General features: G+C 46.5%; 1 protein-coding gene across 4 annotated transcripts; it reads left to right on the top strand.

Annotated features, from left to right (window-relative positions):
- The first annotated feature begins 35 nt into the window (after window positions 1-35).
- OSCAR (osteoclast associated Ig-like receptor) lies at window positions 36-4,876 on the top strand. Of its 4 annotated transcripts, XM_074315963.1 has the most exons (7): window positions 36-225; window positions 310-421; window positions 551-684; window positions 1,133-1,165; window positions 3,035-3,334; window positions 3,685-3,966; window positions 4,339-4,876. In XM_074315963.1, exons 3-7 carry the CDS (start codon window positions 651-653, stop codon window positions 4,467-4,469), a joined length of 780 nt encoding a protein of 259 aa, XP_074172064.1. In that variant the 5' UTR covers window positions 36-225; window positions 310-421; window positions 551-650; the 3' UTR covers window positions 4,470-4,876. The 4 variants fall into 4 exon arrangements, with proteins under 4 accessions (XP_074172064.1, XP_074172066.1, XP_074172065.1 ...); XM_074315965.1 differs by having other exon boundaries at window positions 310-684; XM_074315964.1 differs by having other exon boundaries at window positions 36-421.
- The last annotated feature ends 9,103 nt before the right edge of the window (window positions 4,877-13,979 follow it).

Below are 13,979 nucleotides of genomic sequence, written 5' to 3'. Positions count from 1 at the left end.
GCCCTCTTTTCACTCTTCCGGAAGTCGCTCCGGAAGAGTGACTTCCAGTCCTCCTGCTGCAGCCTACCGGAGGCAGAATGCAATAGCCCTCATTTCATAATTTACTGATGAAATTTTACAGATAGAGAAACGGAGTCTGGGAGAGGACGAATGACTAATCTACCATTTGAGGTTGCAGCTCAAAATCAGCTCGTCCTGGAAGCCCTAACTCGTATCGCAGAAGGGGTAGGGGCCTCCTGTGAACAATTACAGTGCTCTATGGGACCTCCACTATCACGCACATCGCTTTTTTTTTTTTTTTTTTTAAAGACCTGGTCCGGATCTGCCTTTCCATCAGACTGGAAGCTGCTAGAGGACAGTAACGGGATCTGAGTCCTCTCTGTGGCCCCAGAATCATGCAGCGGGGTCTGACACATAATAGGTGCTACTTTTTAAAAAAAGTTTAATTAATGAACCCAATTGGTTATGACTGCCCCAATCCCAAGTTTTTCCACATGGGGCTGTGCAGTCACCCAGGGGCCCTCACCTTGCTCCTCCCTTCCCTAAACAGGGCTCTGCCTCTGACAGGCTGATGTTGCCTCACTTCCTGAAAGGCGAGGGGGCAGGGTTGAGCCTTGGCTCCTGCTCTCACTCCAGCCAACCTGCCCACTATGGCCCTGGTGTTGATCCTCCAGCTGCTGACCTGTGAGCCACCCACCCCCTTCTGCTTGGGTCCCTGGGGTGCAGAGAGACAGGCCCTGGGGACACAGACACCTAAAGAGGTGGGGAGGGAGCAAGGAACAGGACTCCTGGGTCTCCCTGAGAGTGGGTGCAGGATGATCAGGGAGCACCACCTAAGGGTTCAGAACTCTAGGCCAGAATAACAGGACAGGACTGGAGCCCAGACCCCTGGGCCTAAAGGAAGAGAACACAGGGGCCCTGAATTCCTGGAAGAAGAGGAAGTTGGGGGCAGGATTCTCCAGCTCTTGAGGCAGGAGAGGGCTAGATGACCTGAACTCCTGGGCACCGGGAGTGTGGAGTCCCAGATTCAGAGGGCCAGGGGACTTATTAATAAATTCCTGGGTTGCCAATGACACAGGGCTGGAAGCAGCCTAGGGCTTTACCAAGACTAAGCCCCCTCAACCTTCTACAGGGCCGCTATGTCACACAGACATCACTCCGACTGGTGAGTAACGACTCCCATCCATTCTCCTGTATGTTGCTGACATCCCATTTCCAACTACTCAGGTTTTATTTTGGTGCCCACCCTCACCCCAAATTTCCTTATTTCCTTCCCTCCCCTTCCTTTATTTCTTTCCTTCTGTCCTCACTCCCTTTAGTGACCAGTATAGCTGAGCAGTGAAGACCATGAACTTTGTGGAGCTAAAGAGGCCTAAGCTGGAACCCCAGTTTCACAATCGTATTTATGAACTTGAACAAACCATTGCATGCTAAGTTGCAGTTTCCTTCTCTGTGAAATGGGCTGTTGTGAGGATTTAATAAAAATGTGAAAAACCCATGGCTCAGAACTTGGCATAGTGCAGGACCCAAAAGATAGGATTTCTGGCAATGCTAATTATTCCCCTTTTGAAAAGGTCCTCCCACCCTACGATGTCCCTGGGTTTCTTTCCAGGTTTTCTGATGGGTGAGACCTCCACTTTCTCTCAACCTCCCTGCACTACACTCAGACTTCAAATAAGAACCATTAATACCTTAGCTATGAATTTATTTTAAATTACTATTTTAAATGACAAAGCTAATATATATTCATGGTTTTAAAAATTCAATCATTGCCAAAGGATATAACAGCCTCTCTTTTCCCCTTCCTCATCTTCCTTAAATAATCTCGGAATCCTTACAAAAATTTTCCAAGCATTCAGACATGTATTTATGTACTTCTTGGTTTTCTTGCCAAGGCAAAATTGATATTTCATGACTCACACTGTTCTGCATCTTACATTTTTCACTTTGCAATCTCTCGGAGATATTTCCATGTCATTTAGTTATCTCTACTTTTTTCTCTCTCTCTTTTTTAAATGCTGTGCAGCATTTGCCATTGTGTGGCCAAATTCTAGTTTATATAACCCTCTTAATGTATATTTAGGTTGTTTCCAATGTCCCTCCTCATAACCAGTGCTGCCCTGTATGAGTTTTTTTGCACATATATGTGCCTTCATCTAGGGTACAGCAATGGAAGTATCGGGTCATTGGTGTAGCTAGATAGAAACTGAAAAACTGCCTTCTCAAAAGGTGCACTGAAGTGCCTGTTTCACTACATCTTCACTCAAGCAGAATGTTAACCATTGTTTTAATTTTTGATGACCTGATAGTCAAATATATATGTATTTGCTTCTATTATTGAACAATCCTTCCCACCATCACCAAATGTGTTTTGGTCAATTGGACATCCTGTTCTGTGAATTGCCTAGTCATATGTTTTGCCCACCTTTCATTTGGGTTGGCCCTAGGATTTCTTTCTATACTCTTAATCTATGTGATTTATAAATAAGTAATTTCTGCCAGTGCTGTCATTTGTCTTCTAGACTCATTTATTTGTCTTTTCTCATACACAACTTGAAAATGTTGAAGGGGTCAAATTTACTAACCTTGTCCCGTCTGAATTTTTCATTTTATATTTTAAGACAGCCTTCTCTACGCTCAAGAGAAATATATTTTCCTATATTTTCTTTGAATACTTTTATAGTTAAAAAAACACACAATCTGGAATTTGTTTGGGGGAAGGTTATGAGATAGAAATCTAACATTTCCCCCCCCCCCAATAGATATTAATAGCAAGTCTGGCAACTATTGAAATATGTTGGATATGTTACAAATATTTTGGAGAGCAATTTAAAATCACAGATTTCTGGGACCCAACTGTAGCTGGTTTTGACAAAGCCCACTGGGGGTCCAGTGCCTCCCCTATTTTACAAAGAGGGGAACTGAAGCTAAGAGGCAGTGATTGCCCCCACGTGATTCTCCTCCCACCCCAGCTTCCCTTTCATTTACTTGGGCTCCCAGGCAGCCTGAGGACCCAGTCCACCCGTTTATTCAGTCCCCCCAGCCTCATACCCCAAGCCGCAGCTGGGGGCTCAGCCAGCTGCAATTGTGACCCCCGGGGTCAACGTGACCTTGAGGTGCCGGGCGCCCCAACCCGCCTGGAGGTTTGCCCTCTTCAAATCTGGAGAGCTCGCCCCCGTGCTGTCCCGGGATGTGTCTGTGGAGCTGGCCGAGTTCTTCCTGCAGGAAGTGACTCCTGCCCAGGGGGGCAGTTATCACTGCTGCTACCGGAATGCAGGCTGGGCACCGGGTGTCTGGTCCCACCCCAGTGAGGCCCTGGAACTGCTGGTGACAGGTGAGGTCCTAGGGGAGAGGGAGGAGAAGGGACACAGGAGTGGGATAAGGGAAGGGGGAAGAGGGACAGAGATAGAGAGAGACATACAGAGACAGTCTTGTACAATGACACACAGGAGGGAGGGGGAGGGAGGGACGGAGGGAGGGAGAGGGAGGGGAGAGGGAGGGACGGAGGGAGGGGGGAGGGGAGGGAGGGGGAGGGGGAGGGAGGGAGGGGGGAGAGAGAGAGAGAGAGAGAGAGAGAGAGAGAGAGAGAGAGAGAGAGAGAGAGAGAGAGAGAGAGAGAGAGAGAGAGAGGAACCGGAGGCTCAAGGCGGCGCCCACGCTGGTTCCCATCCACCCTCCTCGCAGATAAGCTGCCGCGCCCGTCGCTGGTGGCGCTGCCCAGGCCGGTGGTGGCGCCTGGCGACAATGTGAGCCTGCGCTGCGCGGGCCGCATGCGGAACATGAGCTTCGTGCTGTACCGCGTGGGCGAGGCGGCTCCGCTGCAGTACCACGATTCCACGCAGCCCTGGGTCGACTTCCCGCTGCCTGGAGCCCGCGCCCCTGGCACCTACAGCTGCTACTACCACACGCCCTCTGCCCCCTACGTACTGTCGCAGCGCAGCGAGCCACTGGTCATCAGCTCGGACGGTGAGGGGCCTCACCACCCCCAACCCTCCTCCCTCAGACCCAGGAGCCCAGGCCTCCAGCCCCTCCTCCCTCAGACCCAGGAGCCCAGGCCCCCTGACCCTCCTCCCTCAGGCCCGGGAGTCCAAGCCCCCAGCCCCTCCTCCCTCAGACCCAGGAGTCCAGGACCCCAGCCCTTCCTCCCTCAGACCCAGGAGCCCAGGCCCCCAGCCCCTCCTCCCTCAGACCCAGCAGTCAAGATTCCCCCTCCCATCGACCCTCTCAGTTTTGAGGGGGTTGGGTCCCTAACTCACACTGGAATTTAGAGACCCGGAGGGTGGGACCGAGACTTCCGGTTGGGTAGCTGACCGCCTCTGTCCCTTACTGGACCCGCAGGCTCGGGCTCCTGGGACTACACCCTGGGCAACCTCATCCGCCTGGGGCTGGCCGGCCTGATCCTGGTCTCGCTAGCCACGCTAGTTGTTTTGGACTGGCGCACCGGTAGTCGCGCCCAAGGTGGCGTCTGAGCCCGAGCTCCAGAGGGCTGGATCTAGACGCCTGCAGTGCGGTGCGGAGAACTTTCCAGAGAGGCAAAGAAGAAGCAGGGACCTCGGGGTGGCCTGGCCCTTCCAGGAGCCCTACAGCCCTTCAGCCCGTCTGAGCCCAGCTTCCTGAGTCGTAGTAACCTTTGTACCATGCGCTCTCTTCCTCTGGGTCATTTTTCCAGGACCTTCCAGGTCAGTGGAAGGTGATATTAATGCTGAAGGCTTCCTAGCCCAAAGACCTGAATTCGAATATCAGTGCTGCTGCTCACTCACTGTGGGATATTAAGAAAGTGACCTTACCCAAGCCTCACTTGCCTTGGCTGTAAAATGGGTACACTGGTAAATGCTCAATAAATGTTAGCAACTGTATAACAGTAATTTCTAGCAAAGTCTCAGGACCTGAATGAAATTCTTTTTTTCCCCATTGCACATGCTTCAGCTCACCTTTTACGCAACTTATTGTGATTCTGTTCAGGACATCACAGCTTGGTCACCAAGCAACCTCTTAAACGCCTCCTCAAATCTTTCCCAAAGATAAACCAAGTAGAAGTTCTTCCCTAATTACAGCTTCATTTGTGCGCGTGGTTTTCCTTGAACCATCATTTCCATTAAAGCTGAGATCTGTGGCTTTGGCTGCCATCACAATTGTGCTAAAAATAACAAACCATTCCACCTGGCAGCCTGTCAGTTCTCCTTGTCTTGTTTCTCTTCCTTGAAGGCCTGGCTCCCTGCACAGTTTCTTTCGTGTTTATTAATTTCAGTTCTGTTTTTATCTGGCAAATGCTGATGCCTTTCTCATCCACATACACATACTTTCCATCTCCAAGCACTTTTTTATCACTCAACACTCACTCACGTGTTCCTTTATTGACTTATGCCTAATTTTGGTGGAACACACATATTCTCCTCTTTTTATTAAATTCTCAAGCTTCCTGGTTCCCCTCTTCCTATTTTATGGAGAACGGGATGACTTCCAGGTTTTGGACAGCCCCAGCGCCCTCCCCCACTAGCTGGGTCGCCGTGAGTAATCTACAGACCCTCCTGAGTTTTTACTGCAAAACGGGAAACTAAACATATCTACCAGGTCAGTTCTCAATAGACTTTAACGAGATAACTTGTCCCCAACACATGAAAAGAGATAGCTTAAATCAGCAACTTTAACTTTTTACTCTCTTTTTGGGGGAGATGACATAGAGTAAGAAGCAAAGTTCACACCACAACCCGTACATACATCCATTTCTATCTATGAACTAAAATTCAAGTTCCATGAAACAATATTTACCTCTAGACAGATGCATATTGATATATTCTATTTTATTAAAAAATGCTGCCTTCTCTGATGTGATGACTGTGGGGGCAGAGCCCCAGAAAGTAGTTTCCAGGCTCTCGGCCTCACATAGACAGGTGCTGGCTCAGGTAGTAAATGGCCATCAACTGTGATTGCATGGCCATCAGCTGTGGCTAGTTGGCTGTCAGCTGTAACCAGTGAGCCATTGGCCACTAATATAACTGCTGCGGCTACGGAGGAGAGTGGAGGAGACTGAAAGAGAGTCGTCGGTGGGTTGCAGACAAAAGGGGCAGCAGGTCGCACGTCCGGTGAACCCAGCCTCCAGTGAGACCGTAGTGGTGTGACTCCCCTACCTATGGCTCCGTGGGTGTTCCTTTTTGGCCTCACCATATCCTGCGTTCTTGTATGGGGAGCGGGAGCAGAGACCCCGCAGGCTTTCCCGCACGACAATGACCCCCATGCCTAAGACACACATGCACACACCCGATTTGCAGGAGGATAAGCAATATTTGGTGGTGTGTGCTTTTATTTCAGAAACTGACCTAAACCAGGACTTGTATAAAGATTGGGAAATTTATAATATGGGTAGACAGTATAGAATGATGTTATTTCAACATTATTTCAACACCCAGTTCTCTTAGTGTGCAAGATTCGGGTATTCAAGTATGAGGTTAATCAGAACTGAATTTTAAAGTCAAATTAGCCACCTGTGTGCACGGACTTGCTGGAGAGATGGGGGGAAGGGAGAGACTCTGAGCAGAACTTTCTGGGTTTGTTCTTGGTACCAACGTGGGGCCCTGGTGGACTATATCCAAGGCAATTCCCCTGGCACACATGGGTGTGGGAAATCAAGGGAGAAGAAGGGGCCCAGGTTATAAAGAGTGAACCAGTCCTGGATGGGCCTGCAAAGTCATCAAACGCAGTCTGCCCACTTTACAGATGGGAAAATGGTGGAATAGAGAGGGGACATGAAGTTCCCTCAAAGTTACATGGGACGTCAGTGCCACACCACGGCGGCTGACTGCGAGTTTGTACTTCAACTTGGCTCCATCTATTCATTCATTCAATAACTCATTCAACCACTCATTTCTTTACTCTTTCATTCTTTCTGTCATCCATCCATTTCTTCATTGACTTTCACCCTTATTTCTTTCTATGTCATGACCCCCATGCCTAACACACATACCATCCCCTTTCCAGTTGCTCTCATTTGTGCATCTATCTATCCTTTCATTTGCCCGTATTCATCATTCCTTCATTCTTACATCCATTTATCCATTCCACCCTTTGTTAATCACTGAATTAATCCACTCACCTATTTATTTACTTATTTAATATCCATCAGTTTACCCACACATTTATCTATGCAACATATCAAAAAACAGCAGTGACCCAGTGACTAGCACAAGGCTTGGCAGAGACAAATGCTCAGTGAATGCTTATTAAGGGACTAGTAGTCATAACGTGAATTTCACTGTCTACCATAGATCATGTCTCCATACCAGTCACTTTGCCAGATGATGCACATGTGTTATTCCAAATCACCACCAACAGTCCTCTAAGACACATAACAGAGTTTAACCTGGGATTTTAACCTCACAGAGAGTCTGCGTGGTTAGACTGTTGGGCTTCTTCTTCCCCCTGTGGCTGCCTCTTAAAAACAACCATCTCGTCCAGTTTGTTGAGTCCAGACTTGTGGGCTTTACCGGCTTTAGTCTCCTGTCTCACTTTTAAATGAGGAAGACAATGGGGAATGTTTAACATTTAACAATTGCAAAGCAATTTATGTTTTTTGAGGGGGTGGCCGGATGGCTCAGTTGGTTAGAGCGCGAGCTCTGAACGGGGTTGCTGATTCAATTCCCACATGGGTCAGTGAGCTGTACCCTCCACAACTAGATTGAAGGACAACAACTTGGAGCTGATGGGCCCTGGAAAAACACACTGTTCCCCAATATTCCCCAATAAAAATTAAAAATAAATCATGTTTTTTGAGGTAATGGCTCCTTTATTATTTATCACTCATAAAGGCTCAGAGTTCCCAAGATGTCCATAATGAGATTGTGACACATCTGACATGGTCCTTCCTTTCTGCCCTGTCTTGCCTAGTTAACTGCTCACCCTTCAGGTGTCACATTACATGCTCTTTCCTCTGCAAAGTCTTGCCCAACCCATTTGTGCTTCCCTAGTGCAATATCACAACCCAACTGAGTACTCATCAGACTGTGCATTCTGAGCCTCTTCCTCCCAGACCAGGGCACAAGCTCCTCCCAAGGGACCAGGCTTCTTATCTCTCCATCCCCAGGGCCTGGCACATAGGTCTTAGGAAAACATGCCCAGTGTGACTGGATGAGCTCACCGTGCAGAAGGTTACTTAAACAAGCTCTGTACTTTTGCCCTTCTACGGTGGGCAGAGTGATGGTTCCCTCAAAGCTCTGATGTCCCAATTTCTGGAACCTGTGAACATGTTATACATGGCAAAAGGGATTCCACAAATGTGGTTAAATTGAGATTCAGGAAGTGGGGATTATTTGGGTGGGTTCAATGCAACGACAAGGATCCTTGTGAGAGGGACGCACGAGGGTCAGACTTAGAGAAGGCGATGTGAGGGTGGAAGCTGAGGCCAGGGTGATGCAGGGCCTCCGGCCAAGAAATGCAGGCAGTCTCTAGAAGCTGGAAAAGAAAAGGAATTGGATTCTCCTCTAAGGCCTGCAAAAAACAAACAAACAAAGAAACCAGCTTGCCAACCCATTTTGGACTTCTGCAGAATGGAAAAATTTAAAAATTGTGCTGTTTCAGGCCACTTAGTTTGTGACAACTTGTTCTGACAGCCATAGAAAAGTGACTATTATTAGCTTCAATTGGATCCCCCTCTTATCTCACAAACCCTGCCATCCTCACCCTTATGTCTTCCATTTTTGTCCCTGTACCCGTTCGTCCCAAGTTCTCATTCATCCACTTATCACATGTTAATTTAAGGGCTCCCGTGTTTCCGACACCACACGGGGTGCTGGGGACACAGTGGGGAGTAATAGCAGACACACACCCTCCTCTCACAGAGCCGATCGAGCAACCAAAGCATAAAGAAAATACTACTCACTGTATTGATTAGGGAGCACTTTAAGCTGCTGTAACAAAGATCCTCCCCAAGGGGGAAAAACTGCATGTACTTTTATTTTTCTCTCACTTAGCAGAACAGTCTAGGTCTGTCTATCAACAGCTTTGTTTTTATCAAAATGTTGAAATTGGTTCTGAGTCAGCAGGAAAGGAGGAGGAGGAGGAGGAGGAGGAGGAGGAGGAGGAGGAGGAGAGGGAGGGAGGGAGGGAGGGAGAGAGAGAGAGAGAGACCCATACAATCATTTTCAAGAGAAGGACCCAGAATTTGAACATGTCCCTTCTGCTCACTCCCATGGGCCAGAACTTAGTTCCTGGCCAGGTCTAGCTGCAAAGTGGCTGGGGAGAATATGGGCTCCAGCATATATCCTTCCAAAAGTGGGAGAGGAGGTTCTATTACTTAAAGGAAGAAGGGAAATCTGCATGCTGGGAAGCCATTAGCCATCTCAACCACTGCAACTAAAGCAATAAGGAGAGGGCGTTTGGAAAGCCTGTGATAAGAGCACTTGACCTAACCACGGAGATCTAATGGCTGAAGAAATGATGGGAGCTCTGATAGTTCAGCAGACGTTCACTAGGTGAAAAGGCACCGAAAGGGTCTTCTAGGCAGAGGGAACAGTGTGTATAAAGACCCAGTGGAGGAAGACACAAGGTTACAATGATGAGGGACTGAAAGTTATGTGATATGCCACCTTGTGGTCACATCTTTTTCCTTGCTCAGCGCTGAAATCCTGAACTCATAATTATAGGACTGCACTAGAAAAATGGTCAATGTGGCTGATAGTGAGAGTGTAAGAATGAGAGAAATGTAGGAAGGCAGGGCTGTAGCGTCAGTCAGCTGGCCTTTGTATGTTATAATAATGCCTTGCTGGGCTTTTGTTATTAGGAGGGAAATCTGACAACGATGGTCTTGGCCCTCATGGAGATTAGAGTCTAGGAAGGATTTTCTGGAAAAGCTTAGATGAAATTCTCTGTGTAGGCCCGCATCTCCTTTCACATGCATTAAATGTTTATTTTGAGGGGGGGAGGGGGTGGGAGATGAGGGTAAGGGGGATCAAATATATGGTGATGGAAGGAGAACTGACTCTGGGTGGTGAACACACAATGGGATTTATAGATGATATAATACAGAATTGTACACCTGAAATCTATGTAATTTTGCCAACAATTGTCACCCCAATAAATTTAAAAAAAATGTTTATTTTGCTTCGGAGGGGCGGGGCAGGATACAGCAATAAAACATTGTGAACACTGTTCTTAAATAAGTCCCATGGAAATCAGGGTGCCCTTTTCTTAAAAATGCAATGTGGGAGTCATTTCAGTCGTTTGCCAATGATCTCCAAATGTCCCCCATTCGGGGCACTATTATATAAATGAGCCAAATGACCTGTGTGTTGGCCCCACTTGTGTACTTCACAGCAGGTTAAGATCCGTTAGCTCAAAAGCCCAGGGGCGCCCACCTCCAATGTTGACACATACAGTCATTTCCCTTTCTCTTCTTGTTCCCTTGCCCTCCTCCCCTTCTGGGTAGTGTCCCCCCCAACCTTTGCCTTTGGAAGGTTTCATTCTACAAGGGACTGCCCCACTCGCAAACCTGTGAGAGCAAAAAAACTCGTTGTGTGCTACTGCCACCTAGTAGCCACAACTTTTTTCTTGATCAGTGTGGAAATTCCTGAACTCACAACATGCACGTAATAGGACTGCCCTTGCTAGTCTTAGTTGCCTATTCTGGCTGGACCATGAGTTGTCAACGGCAGTGACAAGTGTCCTTTCCAAGACGGAGCATTTAATTTTAAGAACTCCCTCCCCCCACCCGGAGCTCTCTCTTCTCCGTGACCCAATGACCAGCAATGTTTGAGACAGTGGCTGCTCCATCCGTCTGGGTGCCTGAGTAACAAGGACATGACCAGAACCCCTGCCAGCCGTCTCTACTACAGTCTCCCTGCCCTGCCTGGCTCCAGGCACCCAGCTCCCACCCCCCAACCCGACCCCAGGAGCCCATCCTTGCATGTTCCCATCATTTTGTGCATCTCAGTCAACTTGGGTTTTACAACAAAATACCGCAGACTGGGTGGTTTCAACAAGCGTATTTCTCACTTCTGGCAGCTGGGACGTCTGAGATCAGGATGCCAGCATGTTTCTGGTGACAGCCCTCTCCCTGGCTGTAGCCGCTGCCTTCTTAGTGTGTCCTCACATGGCAAGGGGAGAGGGAGAGAGATTTCTTTCATCTCTTCTTATAAAGCCACGAATCCCATCGCGGGATTTGTCATAATCCAGCCTCCTGACCTCACCTAAACCTAATTACCTCCCAAAGGCCCCACTTCCTAATAGCATATGTTGGGGGTTAGGGCTTCAATATGTGAATATGGTGGGTTGCGGGGCACAGACATTCAGCCCATAATTGCATCCTTCTGGAGATCTTGTATCCATTGCTCATTTCAGATAAATATGGAAGGTTCACACCATTGCAAAGGGGTAGATCTGATATGGCTTCCTGGAAACCTTTCACATGGCCATGTAGTTGAAGGAGAGGGGCTGCTAAGAGGCCATCTCTCCCTCACCTTCTTGTCAACCCTGGGGGGCTGTTATGAGACAGGTTCTCTTTGCTTTTCGAGCTCAGACGATGTGTGAGGCTTTCTGCCCTGTTCCCCCCTGACTGAAGCTGCAGAACATAAAAATGCCTAGCTGCAGTCTAGGTTTGACTCATGATATCTGGAAAGCTATGTGGTCTTCCTTCTGGGTTCCTGGCACACAGCTCCTAAAACCCTTGGAATTTCCTGTGTGGTAAGGGTGACAGAAGCATCTTTTGTCCTAATGAGGTCACTCTTGGTGGGACTCTAGGGAGCTTCAGGACAGCGGCTGATTGTCAGAAAGACCAAGATTTGATGAGAAGTTTGGGAATTTCAGCATCTGTCCCCCAACCTCAGGGGAAGGGAGAGAGGTGAGGGGTTGGAGACTGACTTAATCACCAAGGGCCAATAATTTAGTTAACTATGCCTATGTAGTGGAGCCTCCATTAAAAACCCAACAGGAAAGAGAAAGATCTGAGTTATAAAACTAATTGAAAGAATCTGGTTATAGCGCTGAGTTGAAAGCATTTTCAAGAATATCGGTCTTGTTTTAGGTGCAACATGAAGAATCACATGAATATTCATAGGACTTACTGAATTGTACAACTTTCTGTTGAAATAAATCTACACACAGACGTGTTATTTGAACAAAAGGGTCTTATAAGAGTCTTAAGACTTCAAAAGTCATTGCAACATTCTTTGAAAATAACCTTCAAAGAAACACCTGTGATTAAATGGGTTTTCATCTAGATAAGTTGTGGCCTTGTTGATTTTTCTGTATTTTTAAGTAGTAAGACAAGTAAGCCCATCCAGACAACAGAGCTTCAGAGGCACATGGCACTTCTTCCAAAAAATGATGGAAAAATACTATAAACCTATGACTTGCTTGGGTTCTTATTTTAACAAAGAGATTGCGACACTTCACTGGGGATATGGAAGTTCTTCTGTGGGCAACTGGAGCTTAATACTGCTAGCACTTAATAATGCTGGAACTTAATACTGCTAGTACTTCATAATGTTGGAGCATAATACTGCTAGTATTTAATATTACAAGAGCTTAATACTGCCAAAGCTTAATACTGCTAGTACTTAATACTGCAGGAATTTAATACTGTTAGTACTTCATACTGCAGTAGCTTAATATTGCTGGAGCTTAATACTGTTAGTACTTAATGCCTCTAGTACTTAATGCTGCTGGTACTTCATACTGCTGGAGCTTAATACTGCAATAGCTTAATATTGCTGGAACTTAATACTGTTAGTACTTAATACTGCTGGAGCTTGACACTGCTGGTACTTATTACTGTGGCACCTAATACAGATTAAATTTTAGAGGCCAGGAAGGAACACACTTCACAGTTATCACAGGTCAAGAGAGCTGAGGTATTCATACACCACCTCCTGGCAGACGTCTCTTGATGGCGGCTTCCAGATCATGGAGTCTTCAGCACTTGCACAGATGGACAAGGCAGGCTTTTTAGTTGCCCTTCTGGTAGGCACACATCCATTTGTTTTCTAGTTTCTATAATTTTGTCAACATTTCTTTTCCTATACTAGCTCCTCTCTCTCTCTCTCTCTCTCTCTCGCTTTTTTCCTTCTAAGTTTGTGTCCTCTTTGTAAATTCTTTTACTGCCTTTTCATGAGGTTTTGGGAGAAAAGTGTGTATTCCCTCTGCATGTTTCCATGAAAGTCCTTATGTATATTTGTCCTTAAATTAATCAGTTCTAAACTCTACGCTTTAGAAGAGCTCATTCTTCTTTAAACTTAGTTTTTCTCATCCCATAGAACCTCACTTAAAATTCCTAAAGGTTAAATTTTAAAAATGTATTTAATAGGGATGGTAAAAGGATTAGAAAGTACAAATTAGTAGCCACATTATTGCCACAGGGATATGAAAGACAGTTTGGGGAATATAATCAATAATGTACAGATTTTGTAGGGTGTCAGATGGGCACTTGTCTCATTAGGGAGACCACCTCAGGGATGATGTAGATGCCTGAACACTGTGCTGTTCACCTGAAGCTGAAGCTGAACAATATTGAATGTCAACGATAATTAAATGTATGAAGGTAAGACGTTAAGTTCGCGAATGTTCCACCGTGCACTTAACATGTTGGAAAGTTTGCAAACTTAATTGTCTAAACTTTTGTGTCTATATAGTCCCGGGATGTGAAGTACAGCATAGGTAATAGAGTCAAAGGAAATGTAGCAGCTATATATGATGTCAGAGGAGTAACAGATTGGGGGAGGGAGGTTATCACTTTGTGAGGGGTGTGAATGTCTATTACATTGTTTTGTACACCTGAAACTAATACAAAATATTTAAAGTGATAAAATTAACTGATATCAAATTCAGTAAATTGAGAAAACACATATAAGCAAAGGAAAAAATATATATGGGCCACAAGTTCACTATTCAGAGAATAATACTTTACAAATACTGGATTGCAACCTTCCAGATTTTTCCATGAGCATGTCAGCTCTCATCTATCAGCAACATTCACCATCTATGTTGTCTCTACA

The sequence above is a fragment of the Rhinolophus sinicus genome, linkage group LG11, assembly GCF_036562045.2.
Source record: "Rhinolophus sinicus isolate RSC01 linkage group LG11, ASM3656204v1, whole genome shotgun sequence".
NCBI lineage: Eukaryota > Metazoa > Chordata > Mammalia > Chiroptera > Rhinolophidae > Rhinolophus > Rhinolophus sinicus.
Note: the sequence above shows the minus strand (reverse complement) of the source record. Positions and strands in the feature narration are given on the sequence as shown.

Coding starts and splice junctions, on each gene's coding strand:
- OSCAR (XM_074315963.1), top strand. CDS start 651: ATGGCCCTGGTGTTGATCCTCCAGCTGCTGACCT. Junction 1,166..3,034: donor CACAGACATCACTCCGACTG/GTGAGTAACGAC, acceptor CCGTTTATTCAG/TCCCCCCAGCCTCATACCCC. Junction 3,335..3,684: donor CCTGGAACTGCTGGTGACAG/GTGAGGTCCTAG, acceptor CCCTCCTCGCAG/ATAAGCTGCCGCGCCCGTCG.